The sequence below is a fragment of the Photinus pyralis genome, unplaced genomic scaffold (assembly GCF_008802855.1).
Source record: "Photinus pyralis isolate 1611_PpyrPB1 unplaced genomic scaffold, Ppyr1.3 Ppyr1.4_LG9, whole genome shotgun sequence".
NCBI lineage: Eukaryota > Metazoa > Arthropoda > Insecta > Coleoptera > Lampyridae > Photinus > Photinus pyralis.
This window is the reverse complement of record NW_022170878.1, coordinates 5,813,771-5,829,900: the sequence shown is the minus strand read 5'-3', so window position 1 is coordinate 5,829,900 and position 16,130 is coordinate 5,813,771. Positions and strand designations below refer to the sequence as shown.

The following is a 16,130-nucleotide window of genomic DNA, read 5'->3' as shown; positions in this document are numbered from 1 at the left end:
AAATTATATTCGCGTCCAGTCCGAATATATTATCTTGATTATTTACCATGTAGTCCGCTTCCAGCGCTACTCTGCGTGCACCATAATAAACTAAGAAAGCAAACTTACTCCCTTTTCCCCTTACCACGTCTAAGCGGCCACCGCCGGAAACCCGTTACTCATTCGTTTTTGGTGCACTCTTCTGTGCGGTCGTTTCTTCCGTGCCTACGTACTGTACTCCGTTTGTTTTGCAGCGTCATCTGGTTCTTTTTGTTTTTTTCCATTTACTCAGCGGACAATGGGTAAACATAAAAGAGACAGATCTAGGAGTAGATCGTCGACTAAGCGTTCTTTTAACAAAGAAATTAGAGATCTCAAGAGGAAATTGGATAAGTTGGAAAAGGAGAGAGACAGGGCTAAAAGAGATTTTTCCCGCTTCCGCGAAAGTTGTTCTCGTAATGAAACAATTTCACGAGGGAATAGAGAATGCCGTTCTCCGAGTGAGTCGGATTCTTCAAGGCGGCGGCGGCGGCGCTCCAGGTCCCAACGTCGTTCTCCCAGTGAGACGAGTTTGAATCCCGGGCGCGACACTCAAGGTCGCCGTGAAGGTCGTTCTTCGAGTAAGGCGACTTCTACAAAGCTTCCCTTTCGAAGGGAACAAGAAAGCCGCAGCCCCAGCGTCGCTCTCTCTCTCTTTACTCGTACTGACACGAGTCGCGCAGCTAATAGCGCAACTATCGATTTCGTTGGACCTGGCGGCCGTCACTCGAGTAGTGCGGCGCTTGTGGCTAGTTCTGCTGATTTTTCTCCCCGAAAAGAGGAGTCTCCTGCTCTAATCTTGCTTGATGATGCGGGCATCTCTGAAGAAATTCGACTTATTTTGGGTCCCGATCCAAACCAGCAGAAAAAGTCAACATTTAATTTACACAAGGCTGTAGAGCCAATTTGGACTCATATTTTAGGTTTTGGCCTTCCTAAAGAAGAGTGTGATGAGCTCTTCAAAAAATACGAGCTCCCTATCAATTGTAAGTTTCTTACACCCCCTCGTATTAACCCAGAGGTCGAGGCCAACTTGAATACGCTTCATTCTACCAGGGACCAAACGCATTCACAATACCAATTTCGGCTGAGCAAGGCTTTAGCTGCCCTGGGCATTTCTTTGAATGTGATTTTGGAGGAGGAGGAGAATATTCCTAGAGCTTCCAAGGATAGAATTTTATCAAGTATCGCGGATTCTGGACGCTTGCTTTGTAGCCTTTTCAACGATATTTCCCTTAAGCGACGTCAACTTATTCTTCCTCTCATGAATAAACATATCAAGACTTTAGTGGAACAAATCCCTCCTGGAGATTTTTTATTCGGGCCCGATTTAGGTGACAAGATCCAAGCCATTAAGACTATGGAAAAGGTCGGAAAGGAGATTCGTGTACCCCAGCCCCTCTACAACAGATACCAACAGAATTCAGTTGCGTTTCAGAAAAAGAAGGGAGGGGGGGCAGAGAAGTCACATACAGCTACTAGTGGTCAGTTAAACCGGAGACGCCCGACCTACCGAAAGAGAGAGGTAAGGTCACAGAGAGGGCGACTCTCGATGCCCCAAAAATCATCAATACATCAGAAATACCGTTAATGGTAGGTAATAATTTGTTTTTAGCAGGCCGTCTGCAGTTTTTTAAAAATGTCTGGAAAACAGTGACCTCAAATCCCACAGTCTTGTCTTGGGTTGAAGGTTATAAAATACCTTTTTCCAAGACCCCTCCATTTTCGGATGGTCCAATTAAACATAGTTTTTCCGCCAGCGAAATTATCCTTTTGGACGCGGCTATCAAAGAGCTTCTAACCTTAGGAGCCGTTTCAAAATGTACTAGTTTACCGGACCATTTTGTTTCGCCAATCTTTTTAACAGAAAAATCTAACGGAAAAATGCGGTTTATTTTGAATCTTAAGAAACTAAATGTCCATGTTGTTGCTCCTCATTTTAAATTGGAGGATCACAGAACGGCTCAAGGGTTATTAAGAACAGGTTTATTCATGACAACGGTCGACCTCAAAGACGCTTATTTTTCCATCCCGATTCATCCAGATTATCGCAAATATTTAAGGTTTAGATTTGATAATCAATTGTACGAATTCACATGCGTCCCTTTTGGACTTTCAGTGGCGCCTTACTGTTTCACGAAACTGATGAAACCAGTAACGTCTACTTTACGTCAACAGGGCATCCTATGTGTTAACTATCTGGATGATTTTTTCATTCTTGGGGATTCTTTCAAACAATGTTCGGATAACACACATTTGCTGGTCGCTCTGTTGGAGTCTTTGGGTTTCTTTGTCAATAAGGAAAAGAGTTCTCTAACCCCCAGCAGATCGCAAAGATTTTTAGGCTTCATTTTTAATAGCACCGATATGAAAATTAGCCTTCCATTAGAAAAGAAGCTAAATATTAAAAATTGGGCTTCACTTTTTAAGAAAACTTCCACATGCAAAATTCGAGAATTTGCAAGGTTTATTGGTTTCCTAGTTGCAGCTTGTCCAGCTGTTAAATACGGCTGGCTCCATACTAAATCTTTGGAGCGACAAAAATTTCTTAGCTCTCTCTCAAAATGGCGGTGACTTTGGAGCGTCAATGTCTATTCCACTTTCCTTACTTCCGGATCTTCACTGGTGGGAAGAAATGATTTTAAACTCATTTAATAACATTAGAAACGACGTTTTTATTACTGAGATTTTTACTGACGCTTCCTTGTCAGGTTGGGGAGCATGTTGCGGCTCTGAGAAAACTCACGGCTTTTGGTCCGAATCAGAAAAGACACTTCATATAAACCTTTTAGAACTGAAGGCTGTTTTTTACGGTCTAAGATGTTTTGCAAATCTTCTTTCTAACTGTAATATTCTTCTACGATGCGACAACACCACCGCCATAGCTTACATTAACCGTATGGGCAGCGTTCGATTTCCAAAGCTCTCCAAGTTAACGAGAGAGATTTGGCAGTGGTGCGAAGTTAGGAATATTTGGATTTTTGCATCGTATATAAGCTCTGCAGACAATTTTGTAGCGGATCAAGAGTCCCGACAGATTTTCTCTGAAAATGAATGGTCATTGTCCCAAGAAGCCTTTTACCTTATAACCGACAATTTGGGAAAACCTGAGGTTGATCTTTTTGCTTCACATATTAATAACAAATGCGATAAATACGTTTCATGGCATAAAGACCCAGGATCCTTTGCTGTTGATGCATTTACCTTGAACTGGAAAGACTTAAATTTTTATGCGTTTCCTCCTTTTAACTTAGTTCTAAGGAGCCTACAAAAGATAATCCAAGACAAGGCCGAGGGCATGTTAGTGGTTCCCTTTTGGCCCTCTCAGGCCTGGTATCCACTCTTTTCCAGACTAATAATAGGGAAAAAGTTATATCTAAACCCTGCCCCTAATTTGTTGTCTTTGCCTTCTAGCAGCAATCATCCTCTGGCCTACCAACTTTCCCTGGTGGCCGCCAGATTATCCGGGAGTCTTTTTTAAGAAAAGGTGTCCCGGAGATTGCAGTGGAAACCACGATGGCGTCGATCGCGGAATCTACATTTAAACAATATAATTCAACCTACCGCCTTTGGTGGGCCTTTTGTCTGGCAGAGAAGACCCCAGTGTTTCAACCTTCGATCAAGGAGGTGGTGACCCTTCTACAAACAACTTCGGAGAAGCATAATACCAAATACGGAACTATTAATTGCCATAGATCGGCACTAAGCCTTATTTTAAATCAGGATCTAGGTTCAGATCCGATCATTAAAAGATTCATGAAAGGAATGTCTCGTTTAAGGCCTTCTCAACCAAGATATTCAAACACATGGGATCCTCAGTTGCTGCTGTCGTATTTCGAAGGTTTACCGAAGGAATTGAGCCTCCGAATGCTCTCTCAAAAGTTAATTACTCTATTGGCGCTTATTACTGGAGGTCGGCTTCAAACTCTTTCCCTGATTAGGCTCTCAAATATAAGTGAAAGTCAGGAGGAAATCCAGATTAATATCACGGATCCAATAAAAACATCAGGACTTAATAAGGAACAGCCCACGCTTCATATTCCGTTCTACAGTGAAAAGCCCAGTCTTTGCGTAGCGTCAACTTTAAAGAAGTATCTCGCAACAACAAAGCCCCTTAGAGCACCGAATCAAGACTTTTTGTTCGTCACAACTAAGAGACCTCATTCCACTGCATCTAAACAAACATTAAGCAAATGGGTTAAGCATGCCTTAGGCTCAGCTGGCATTGATACTTCAAGATTCAAACCTCATTCTACGAGGCACTCCTCTTCTTCAGCTGCTTTAAGACAAGGGGTTTCTTTAGAATCAATATGTAGAACCGTAGGATGGTCAGAGCAAACAGGGACGTTCGCTAAGTTCTACAATCGACCCCTTGGCGATAAAACTGCTTTTGCCAATGCAATCTTAAGGTTATCCAAACGACCTTGAATTATATATAAGTGTATCTACATACATTTAATTTATACTTACCTAAGCTTTACGAAGTTATTAACTTCGATTTGTTACGTTTTCCATTTAAAGTTTTTTTTTTCTAGAATTACTTTATTTTCTGACTTAGTTTACTGTAACAATGTATCTTTATAATACATTTTTTTCACAAGATTACCTGTGTGGGGTGTTCTTCTATTCGCAACTTTTTTTCTTTGAACATCTACATGGTAAATAATCAAGATAATATATTCGGACTGGACGCGAATATAATTATACGATTAAACGAACTTACCTAAGTGAAGTTCGATCGTAATTATATGAGGCGTCCAGTCCGAATATATTATCTTCCCGCCCTCCCGTTCGAAAGTACCCCAAGTTGCTCATAGTAAACACTTCTTTAAAGAATGAGTAACGGGTTTCCGGCGGTGGCCGCTTAGACGTGGTAAGGGGAAAAGGGAGTAAGTTTGCTTTCTTAGTTTATTATGGTGCACGCAGAGTAGCGCTGGGAGCGGACTACATGGTAAATAATCAAGATAATATATTCGGACTGGACGCCTCATATAATTACGATCGAACTTCACTTAGGTAAGTTCGTTTAATCGTATAATATAAAACACTTAAACGCTATCCACTTTTGCAAATACAAAAAATATTAGTGTGTATTGTTATGCTGTGACGCGTTCGTGTGTACACGTCACAGTACGTGGTGATTTACATTTTCTACTTGATTGATGTTAGTTTTTGAAATAGCAGATTAATCTATCAATTAGGTAATTTCTCCTTGTGCGTAATTTTGGGTAAATTACTACTTTTGGGTTACGATTGATTTGAATAAATAACACGCTTGGTAATTAACCAGTTATTTATGCAAACAGACCTATTAGTAACTACAGGTATTTAGTCCTTGTTTCTTGTAATAAAAACCGCGAACCACCGATAAAAGCCCTATTTTACTCTACTTTCATCTGCCATACTTCCCTTAACCTTATCACATGTTCTTTTTTTTCATTTATACGATCCATTAATAATTATATTAAAATACTAAATGAATTAATTAAGGAACTCGTTATTTTAATCTACTAGAAATATTGCAAAATAAATATAACATAATAATAGTAAATCCCCTAACTGAATGGATGGAAAATAATAATGCGAGGAGGTAATAATGATTTTATTTTGAGGAACTCTGAGGTTACATATTTTTACATTAATTGAATGTCATATTACTAATTTTAACGAATAATGGCATTATATATAACGTAAAAAAGATTTCGCTGTGGTATGAATAATAAATCGTGTGGACACTGGACATCGCTATAGAAGAGCACATAAATTGCAGTGAACAATTTTTTGAAAAATGTTATTAAAATTTATGCTATTTTTATCACCTTCTCGTTAGTAAGGTATTGCATTGGGTAGGAAATACACGTTTGGAGCACCATCAGGAATCCGAACGGGGCAAAATCTCGATGATGTCAATCGGTCTGTCTGTCTGTCCGTCTGTTTTCTCATTTCCGGTGAACGGCATAAAAGGGCAGAATCGCGCATGCGCAGGTGTGTATTTCAAATGTTACCATTATTAATCTAATTAAAAATTGTATGAAAAAACGTCGCAATTTTATTTTCGAACGATTGGCGTAAAGGTTTTCCTACGACGAACTGAGCTGTAATGTAGATAAATAAATTTCTCAAAAGTTGCACATTAAATTTAGACAGTGGACGGATCACACGTCGTTGTTTTAAGTAGGGTGTTCTAGTTTCTGTTCACTTTGTTTAAATCTAGAGTTAATTTTTTTCTTTACTTCATGTAACGTAAATTTAATTACGTGGTTTTATTTATTTACAAATTATCTAACAATAAATTTATAACAGTCTTAAAATGGATCGAAGTTGGAACTGAACTCACACGTGCCTCAGGTTGCTTATATATTAAATGGAACGTTTCTAGGAAAATAGAAAAGGTTTGCGAAATCGATCTGGATAGAACGTTTTAAGGAAGGAATGCGCCGCCTCAGCGTTTGTTATAATCTCCCCGATATAATTATAATTATACGATGGCGTACCGGTGTCTCGGATACTCGTTACAATACCCCCCTCTTAAAACTATTGCGTCTCGGGTCCGTTAACTTGCCCCCCCCCCCCACTGGGAGATTTCATAGTCGTATTATTTTGAAATGAATGCGCTCGTCCCGATAATAACTCTTGCGCCATTATCGTTCTTTAGAAATTCGAAAAAACATTTGGGGGGGGGGGCCAAGTGAACGTAGCCCCCCCAGTACGTATTTTGTCCCTTGTAACTAGGTCACCTGATACATTTGGTTATGCGCTCAATTGCGCCACTTGAATTAAAGGTAGCGCCATTACGGTTAAGCCGTGACAAATTTTCAAAAAGCGGGAGGCCAACTGAACGTTTTTAAAAGTTACTTTTTTTTAACATCTTTTCATAATTAAAGCTAGCGCCATTACGGTTAAGCCATAAAAAATGTTTAAAAAGTGAGGGGGGCTAACTTAACGTTTTCAAAAGTTACGTTTTTTAACATGTTTTTTCTACTACATCGTACCTTTCATCATGCGCTAAAATGCGCCGTAAACAAAAATCTTGGCGCCATTATAGTGTTTCAGAAACACCACACAGGGTGTTTTTTTGGGAGCTTTAGTTAAACGATTCTGGGAAAGTAAAATAGGTAGGTTTTTAAAAATTTGTATTTAGGAGTTACTCCGAAGGCCGAATCGATGTAAAATATTATTTCAAAATGGACGCACTTCCGGAAATAACTTTTGAAAACGCTAAGTTAGACCCTCCACTTTTTAAAATTTTGTATGGCTTAACCGTAATGGCGCTAGCTTTAATTCAAGTGGCGCAATTGAGCTCATAACCAGATGTATCAAGTGGCACAAATACCGGTAGCAAAATGCGTTATGGGGGATTCCGTTCACTTGGCCCCCCCCAAATATATTTAAGGATAACCAAAAAACAATAATGGCGCAAAGATATCTTTTTACGGCGCATTTCAGCGCATACCTGAGAGTACAATTTCGTATGAAAAGATGTTAAAAAAAAGTAACTTTTAAAAACGTTAAGTTGCCCCCCCCCCCCTTTTTTGAAAATTTGTCACGGCTTAACCGTAATGGCGCTAGCTTTAATTCAAGTGGCGCAATTGAGCGCATAACCAAATGTATCAGGTGACCTAGTTACAAGGGACAAAATACGTACGGGGGGGGGGGCTACGTTCACCCCCCCCCCAAATGTTTTTTCGGACTTCTAAAAAACGATAAGGGCGCAAGAGTTATTATCGGTGGCGCATATGAGCGCATAACGAGCGCATTCATTTCAAAATAATACGACTATGAAATCTCGCAGTGGGGGGACCAAGTTAACGGACCCTTGCGTCTCGCAACAAGGGCGACGGCTGTAGCGGTGATTCAGCCCTAGGCGACTCCGCTTTATAACGTGACCCTGATGACGGTACTTGTGCCACGACCTCTTCGTGCATCTTCCATTCACCATCTTACGAATCGATTGCGGAGTTCCTCTGGGGTTAAAGGAACAGATCAATATTTCCACGCCGGTGCCCCGGAATACCACCCCCAACACATGGCACACGATGCGCCCAAATCGGAACTTAAATTCTACAAATACCTTGGGACATCACATCTTTAGCTACGCAATGAGCCAAAACGTATTCGGCTGGTGCTTCAATCAAATCTTTAGATTCCCCACGGACAACCCCAAAGCGTGCCCTTTGCGTTCCAGAGTAATGTGCTATAAATTCATCGAACGTGTACTGTGGTGGTTTGGCTGCATTTGCTGCTTCCTTGCCGGGTCTTGTACCAAACTTCACACGGTAACCAAGATGTAGTTGTTACCAGCAGGGGCCTACGATATCAATGGTTATTCTTTCAAATGAACTACCTATATTGTATTGCCTCATTGGCGCTTTCTTCTTTCTTACTGCTCCGTTGCTTGTGGAAAACACTGCATGTTTTCTGCATCAGTAGAATCGTTTCCGCACTTTATCCGTTTTCGTCACTCCTAAATGTCCTCCCGATATATCATCGTGTATCTGTCGTGGTACTTCAGGCTTAATGCTCTCCACAGAGGTATTCTACATTTGTGGTCGCTCCATCACTCTCTTAAGAACATTTTCTAACTGCATCGAGTCCCACGGAGCCCAATACGCCTTTAAAACTGGACCCTATCGAGATACCTCTTTCCAGGTTGACCTTTTCTCTTCCATTTTCCAGTTTATCATTCATCATTGTCTTGAGCTGTCCTGAGTTCTGGTGGTTCCCCGTTATCATCCACAATGAACGATCTCGTAGCGTATCTGTTAACGTGAACAATTTCCGGTCGTCAGGTAGAAAATAAACGCATCGTTTTCGCGAAAGTACATTTTACCATTAATAAAAACGTAAGTGTACGGCAAAGAAAAAAACCTTCCCTTTTTTTGTAAAAGAAATCATTAAAAAGTTACACAAATTGACGAATATTCCTGGTCATTAAAACAACCCCCAACAGTTCATTCTCTCCAATTGCGATGCGATTCTAAGACAGCAACCATTTTCAGAACACTATTCTTGAACCGCTCGAGAAAAATCGGTGAGTGTGTGACTTTATCATCGGTGACTCACTCGCCCACCAAATTTCTTATCATCCCCTAATTTTACGAATAAAGATATACAGGAGAAGTGGAAGGCACGTACGGCTAATAGCACTGAATATTGGAAAAATTGGCCTAAAGTGTCAAGAATATATTTAATTGGCTCGACATGACGTCATACCCACACACTCCGACGTTCAAGAATAGGACCTTGATCTTCGATCCAGTTGACACCTGAGAGTTATAAGGAAGAGGTTCGCGAAGTATAGTTTCTTGAAATTAAAAATAACTGAACAATAAGAGCTATTACAAATAAACAAAGTTCAAACAAAAAAAGTATAACTTTCAAAACTAGTACAAATAACTGTTGTTAGTGACGAGATTTACACGTGCAACTTAAATTCATTGGGCCTTTTCTACTTGCGCCTTCAGTAATGCCTTCTCTTCTAATATAAGTTCTGCTAGCAGCTGCATTGCCTTATCAATTAACTTAGGATTTTCTCGGCAAAACGATGCTCTAATATAACTGCAGGTTTTCTGGGAATCTACCATGTACAGTCGACCAGGTGCAAATGTCACGCATTTCTTCTTCCCTCTAATTAATAACATATCCTGCACCTCAGGTATGTCACGTACTTTGATCCAGGCAAACATCCCACCATCGGGTACACTCCAATCGCACAATCCCTTCAAGTGAAGATCCATTGACTGTAACATCATATCCCGTCTTTTCTTATTGTCATCTCTCACTGATCTAAAATAGTTCAACGTTCCTTTAACGCCCCAACCGTTCAGCAGATTGTAAGTTATCACCTACAAAAATTCAAACACGAATGAATTAGGTTTTACACACCTACCTGCGTTAAGCTGGCCGAGCTTAGGTAGCAGTTTTCTATGCCCAACTCTAACACATCCGTAAGAGGCTTGGCGGCAGTAACCCACCCAATCCTGAGACCTGGACATAAAACCTTAGATAGCGAATCCAATCGAATGACGCGTCCTTCAATATCGAAGGACAAAAACGATGGTGGTGTTGGGTCCTTGTAGTTCATGAAGCAGTAAGGATCGTCTTCTAGGATCAAAATGTTGTAATCGCAACAGATGCGGTAAATTTCTTGTCGTCGATCTAATGGTAGTGTTGTCCCCACTGGATTTGCTCCTAAAGGTATTCACTTGCAAAAACATCTTCAACTCTTTGTCATACCTGTTGGATTAATATAAAGGATCTTTGGCATTTTTAATTGTCGGTCCAGTAGGCATTCTTTCTTTCGTTGATTTAGAGCTTGCCGGAGAAAGTCCGGTACCATTCCGTTTCCATCTTGATTTATTGGTATAAGAGTTGATTGGAATGGCGCCAACTGTCAAGGGAATTTCACTACAAAAACGCAATTTTTAAAGGACACTTACAACAACAGCTATTCCTGAATAAAGTGGATTCTGTACAAGTATTGGATCACCTTCTTCTAGACACATCTCAAGAACCTTACTCATCGCGTCTTGTGATCCCACAGTTACCAAAACGTCCCTTTGGGACCATGACGGAGGTTGATGAATTTGTTGCGTAAAGTCCTTTAATGTTGATATTAATAGTGGATAACCCTTTCTGGGAATGTAATGCAAAGATGTTGCCAGTTGTGCTCCTTCTAAACGATAACTGGTACCGTCCTTCAATAAAACGCTTATTTCTTTAAAGGGAAAGTTTGCATCGTTAGGGCATCCTTCAGCTAATTTTATTGATTTTTCAGAGGTCGCATCGCACGTGTCCACTTTAAGAAATGTTAGATTTGATCATTATTGCAACAAATGCTTACCTACCTAAGGAAGGTGGAAGGAATGGTCGTCTTCGAAATGAAAGTGGATTTATAAAGTAAGTGAAATCAATGTGTAAGTTCTCCATGGAATCACTACAATTCGTTCCTTGCAAATAAATACAACTGGCGAATTTGAGTAAACCTACACATATTTACCACGTGTGCTATCATAATGCATACATACAGCCAAAAAAGTAACGTGGATAACTTAACTTATTTACACGTAAGATTAGATACACTTTTTGCGAAACAGCTCTGGTTGTGAAATACCTGCGATTTAAGGCAGTGGTAATTCTGTAAATTCAATTTGATTTTTAGTTCCATTATATGGTTCATTATTGGGCTTCACGAAGGCGGTCCAAAATCCCATTTATGAACGGTAACGAGTAGGCATCTTTAATAGTAACTCAAAGGGTTGTAACTTGGTATGGAGCAATTCTTGTAACTCGGTTTCTTCGACGACCGTTAACGGTTTTAAGACGGAGCAAGGTAGAGATTGCCGAGCAATAGGGCTAACTTGTGCTTATCGGGGCCAAAGTTGTATTCGGAGCTAAAATTAATAGCTGAGGCGACCTGGTGCCTTCAAGGAGAAAACGGATGTATCTTCAAATGCAAAATTTTCCAAAATGGCATGAAGCCAAAACAATGAGGAAATAGAACTCGGACGAAGTCCGCTGGAACACAATTACACAACCACGGCCAGTTATATTCATTTAATCGGCCGCACCAAAACCCCCAAATTCGGCAACCCAGCAATACCCACCGCCACATGGAACCTCGTGTCAACCCAGGGGTCAACCGCAAAAGGTCCGCCATAATCAAACTGCGCGACCTTGCAGTTTTAATTGTCGTTGTCAACATTGAGAAACTAAAATCAGTTACTAATGAATGAAGGAAACTTAAATCATAAAATGTTAATTATTCTCTGGTCTTCCAAAGGACGAGAGCTTTAGGGGGCTGCAAGGATAATTAAAATATCTCTACCCGAAGAATTAGAAAACTGAAAAATTATGTTCGGCAGCTGGTTTTCTTACTAGCGGTTAAATAGGCTCTACAAATTGAAACATTACTTTTACCTTCTATTTTTCACTCCTAGAAAAGATATGCATGGGTCCGCTACTACACTTTCTCGTAAAGAAGTGCCCTGTGGAAAATTCCGTGAATAATTTCCAGGGTAGCGAAAAAAGTAGTAACTATTAGCGTAGTAACAAAAACATTCCAATCTAAAAATCTTTTTAGAAACTTTAAAATGAATCAGTATAATTCGAAGAAGCAGAAGATTCCGAAAATAGTAAAAATGTGAAGAACTAGATAATGTGGGAATCAGAAAAATCCGTTTGAAAAATCCAACAAAATTGAAAAAACTATCGAACAGGACGAATATGAAGCTAAAAATAGAATGGAACCGAGGCAGTGAAAAATCCGGGTAATATAAACAAATTGGAGAATCAGTCCTATCGAAAAGAACCCAAAAAAAGTCTGATTATTTAAAAAAATAAGGGACTTCAAAGAATTGGAAAAATTTGAAGCATTTGCTGTAATAGGAGAATTTTAAATAGGTATTCGAATAATCCCAAGAATCTAAATCATTGATTTCTTAATAAAGGAGAAAGTATCAGGTCTGCAAATAGAATATTTCAAACTGCCATGGAACCAAAACTTATTTAAAATAGTAATATAGGTCACTCCAAATTGATGGGATCTGAGGCCACAATTTTTTTAATGGTTATCCGTCACTATATTCAAAACTCTGTTTTTAGTGTAGTGTAATTCCCAAAGCCTGGCTGTGTTGGGCCGTTTGTAATCTTACACAGTTGAAATTTCGAATTTTCTTGTTTGTTCTCTTAGAATTTTGCAGAAACTAAAGGTTCAAAAATTACAAGTACAATTACAAGTACAAAAAGTTGATTAAATACTTAACTAGATTCAAAGTAAAAAAAAAAAATTTTTATTAGTGACAAGATTTTTATGATGTATAATCATTTTAAGTGAAATGCCTTCTCTTCTATTATAAGTTCTGCTAGCAACTGCATTCCCTTATCAATTAACTTAGGATCTTCTCGGCAAAACGAAGCTCTAATATAATTGCATGCTTTCTGGGAATCTACCATGTACAGTTGACCAGGCGCAAAAGTCACGCACTTCTTCTTCCCTCTAATTAATAACATATCCTGTACATCAGGTATATCGCGTACTTTGATCCAGGCGTACATCCCCCCATCGGGTACAGTCCAATCGCACAATCCCTTCAGATGACGATCCATTGCAAGCAACATTATATCCCGTCTTTTCCTATTGTCATCTCGCACTGATCTAAAATATTTCAACGTTCCTTTAAGGCCCCAACCGTTCAGCAGGTTGTAAGTTATCACCTACAAAGATTCAATTACACAGGAATTAGTTTTTACGCACGTACCTGCGTTAAGCTGACCGAGCATAAGTAGCAGTTTTCTATGCACAACTCTAACACGTCAATGAGAGGCTTAGCGGCAGTAACCCACCCAATTCTGAGACCTGGACATAATATCTTAGAAAACGAATCCATTCGGATGACGCGTCCTTCGGTATCGAAGGACAAAAACGATGGTGGTGTTGGATCCTTGTAGTTCATGAAGCAGTAAGGATCGTCTTCTAGGACCAAAATGTTGTATTCGCAACAAATGCGGTAAATTTCTTGTCGTCGATCTAATGGTAGTGTTGTCCCCACTGGATTTGCTCCTAAGGTACATATTTACTAGCAAAAACATCTTCAACCCTTTGTCATACCCGTTGGATTAATGTAAAGGATCTTTGGCATTTTTAATTGTCTATCCAGTAGGCATTCTTCCTTTCGTTGTACTAGAGCTTGTTGGAGAAGGTCCGGTACCATTCCGTTTGCGTCTTGGTTTATTGGTATAAGAGTTAATTGGAATGGCGCCAACTGTTAAGGGACTTTCGCTACACAAACGAAATGTTTAAAGGACACTTACCACAACAGCTATCCCGGAATAAAGTGGATTCTGTACGAGTATTGGATCACCTTCTTCCAGACACATCTCAAGAACTTTACTCATCGCCTCTTGTGATCCCACAGTTACCAAAACGTCTCTTTGAGACCAGTACGGGGGTTGATGAATTTGCTGTGTAAAGTCCTTTAGAGTTGATACTAACGGTGGGTAACCCTTTGTGGGAATGTAATGCAGAGATGTTGCCAGTTGTTCCCCTTCCAAACGATAACTTGTGCCGTCCTTCAATAAAACACTTATTTCTTTAAACGGAAAGTTTGCATCGTTAGGGAATCCTTCAGCTAATTTTATTGATTTTTCCGAGGTCGTATCGCACGCGTCCACTTTAAGAAATGTTAGATTTGATCAAAATTGCAAAAAAAAATGCTTACCTAAGGAAGGTGGAAGGAATGGTCGTCTACGTAATGAAGGTGGATTTATAAAGTAAGTAAAATCAATCTCAAAATTCTCCATTGGATCAATAAAACTCGTTCCTTGCACCTGACTAATTTGATTGTACTCGTGTTTACCACGTCTGTTATTGCAAAGTGACTGACTGCGATTAGGTGATACTGTGGTAACCTTGCTAATGCAATTTGATTTTGACGTTCATTGTGTGGTTCATATGCAAATTGTTAAATCATCATCATAGAGGTACGAACGCGAAATGGATGCTGACAATGTATTTATTTGTTGCTTTGTTACGAATGTATTCACATGGCACTATTATTTTCATTATTTACTTTCAGGTCACCTTCAATTCTTCAATAGTGAGTGCCGGTTTGCTGTGTGGCCTTTCGATGAAGAACATTTCATGTGCTCCAGAATTAAGAGAAGTGCCTACAGCGCCTCGTAAAGGATTAACCAGCAACTACGTGCGAGAAGATCATGCGAGAGCACATTTACAATATCATTTCATCATTGAGTAATTAACTAAACCTTCACTCAACGTGTGATGACACCAGATTTACATTTTGTAATTTGGGATTGAGAAATTCAGAAATTTAGTGACTCGTTTAAATGGCTATTAATTATGTCGAAATTGTCATTCAGCATTTGTGCACTTTTATATCCAAAGTCCAATGCACGTCTTTAACCGATAATAATTAGGTTAAGTTAAGAAGTAATGATTTGGTAGGTAGTCTAATAAATAATTAGAAAAGAGGAGCAATAAATTTTGGTATGAGAAGAATGAGTTTATTACTAACGATTTCATAGCCAATATGATCTATTATTCCTCTCTATTCCGGGCAACTGCATTCTAGGTATGGGAGTCAAACGACTATGCCTGTCATGGATTGCAGGTTGGCTCCTCTTGCGCTCCACGTATTATAGTAGTGCGATGTTTACCATTGGATTGAATGACTGTCACGCCTGTGTGAGCACTGGCGTCCCAAGAGGGGGGCAAGGGGGCAATTTGCCCCCTCCGATTGTCCCCTCCGCCTTTGGACTGCTTACGCCTTTAGCGTCTTGTAGGTGGTAAAAAATGAGTTAGACATCTAAATTTTATTATGTATACATACCTACCGCCTTCTGCTTTAAAGAAATTCTACGATATATTTATTTAGATAACACCCATGACCCATTAAACACTTAGCAAATGGCACCGCGCCCCCGCCCATCCAAACTTACTGCCCCCTCTGCTGTCACAAGCCGGGTACGCCACTGTATGTGAGCTACTATTTATAACAATGAGCAATATAAAAATATTGGGAAATTTTCCACTGGACAATCAATCTCCATTATTCCTTCGGGAAAATTTCAGTGTAAAACCAATCTAGCGATACTTGGGAAATCGAAAGGTGTAATAGGATGCTAATATTTTGAGATGTAATAACAACTCTGTTGTGTTTTGGACAACCAGATTATTCTAAAAAAGGACGAGGAATTATTTGTCCTCTTAAAAATGGCATACTCACTGATTTCTCATATGGATTGGCTAGTACCGAAGTGGAACTTGAAATAAGATGTGGAATAATATATGCACTTTCCCAGTAGTGGGAGTGGGCACCAGAATGAAAGGTAACTCCTTGAGAATCGATAACACCAATGAAGAAAGAAGAAAGTTTGCTCTGGAAAATTCGTCTCGATACATTCCTCTTAAAAAATTCCCCGTGCATTATTCTCACTCCCTGAAGTATTCGTGCTAGGAATACCCTGCAAAATTCATCCACGAGAAAACTTTGCTCCCTTGGATTACTTGCTCGCCAGAAACTTGTTTCAAGGGAAAGTGTGTGTATGAAGAACACCTCGACCCCATAGTATCTAAAAACCTTGGCCTGAAA

General features: G+C 39.7%; 3 protein-coding genes across 5 annotated transcripts; 1 reads left to right on the top strand and 2 right to left on the bottom strand.

The window, feature by feature from the left end:
• Position 1: 1 nt before the first annotated feature.
• LOC116181219 lies at positions 2 to 5,034 on the top strand. Of its 3 annotated transcripts, XR_004147217.1 has the most exons (3): positions 2 to 1,611; positions 3,433 to 4,676; positions 4,853 to 5,034. XR_004147217.1 is itself a non-coding variant. In XM_031501518.1 (2 exons), the coding sequence occupies exon 1, from the start codon at positions 278 to 280 to the stop codon at positions 1,607 to 1,609; it is 1,332 nt and encodes a 443-aa protein (XP_031357378.1). In that variant the 5' UTR covers positions 2 to 277; the 3' UTR covers positions 1,610 to 1,611; positions 3,436 to 5,034. The 3 variants fall into 3 exon arrangements, 2 of the variants coding, with proteins under 2 accessions (XP_031357378.1, XP_031357377.1); XM_031501518.1 differs by having other exon boundaries at positions 3,436 to 5,034; XM_031501517.1 differs by having other exon boundaries at positions 3,433 to 5,034.
• Positions 5,035 to 9,452: 4,418 nt separating this feature from the next.
• On the bottom strand, positions 9,453 to 10,960 carry LOC116180739 (kynurenine/alpha-aminoadipate aminotransferase, mitochondrial-like). Its single transcript, XM_031500857.1, has 5 exons — positions 10,866 to 10,960; positions 10,458 to 10,816; positions 10,255 to 10,408; positions 9,908 to 10,209; positions 9,453 to 9,863 (listed from the first exon to the last, which is right to left on the bottom strand). Exons 1-5 carry the CDS (start codon positions 10,945 to 10,947, stop codon positions 9,453 to 9,455), a joined length of 1,308 nt encoding a protein of 435 aa, XP_031356717.1. The 5' UTR covers positions 10,948 to 10,960.
• A 1,825-nt stretch (positions 10,961 to 12,785) lies between these two features.
• LOC116180957 (kynurenine/alpha-aminoadipate aminotransferase, mitochondrial-like) lies at positions 12,786 to 14,422 on the bottom strand. The gene is made up of 5 exons (XM_031501152.1): positions 14,238 to 14,422; positions 13,831 to 14,189; positions 13,628 to 13,781; positions 13,278 to 13,579; positions 12,786 to 13,233 (listed from the first exon to the last, which is right to left on the bottom strand). Exons 1-5 carry the CDS (start codon positions 14,317 to 14,319, stop codon positions 12,841 to 12,843), a joined length of 1,290 nt encoding a protein of 429 aa, XP_031357012.1. The 5' UTR covers positions 14,320 to 14,422; the 3' UTR covers positions 12,786 to 12,840.
• Between the last annotated feature and the right edge of the window lie 1,708 nt (positions 14,423 to 16,130).

What these genes read in the sequence shown, in the direction of transcription:
- LOC116180957 (XM_031501152.1), bottom strand. Translation starts at nt 14,319, where the DNA reads ATGGAGAATTTTGAGATTGATTTTACTTACTTTATAAATCCACCTTCA. An exon ending in CCTTTACATTAATCCAACGG is followed by an intron (nt 13,580 to 13,627) that starts GTATGACAAAGG and finishes TATGTACCTTAG; the next exon opens with GAGCAAATCCAGTGGGGACA. An exon ending in GCTCGGTCAGCTTAACGCAG is followed by an intron (nt 13,234 to 13,277) that starts GTACGTGCGTAA and finishes GAATCTTTGTAG; the next exon opens with GTGATAACTTACAACCTGCT.
- LOC116181219 (XM_031501518.1), top strand. Translation starts at nt 278, where the DNA reads ATGGGTAAACATAAAAGAGACAGATCTAGGAGTAGATCGTCGACTAAG.
- LOC116180739 (XM_031500857.1), bottom strand. Translation starts at nt 10,947, where the DNA reads ATGGAGAACTTACACATTGATTTCACTTACTTTATAAATCCACTTTCA. An exon ending in ATTCAGGAATAGCTGTTGTT is followed by an intron (nt 10,409 to 10,457) that starts GTAAGTGTCCTT and finishes TTCCCTTGACAG; the next exon opens with TTGGCGCCATTCCAATCAAC. An exon ending in CCTTTATATTAATCCAACAG is followed by an intron (nt 10,210 to 10,254) that starts GTATGACAAAGA and finishes GAATACCTTTAG; the next exon opens with GAGCAAATCCAGTGGGGACA.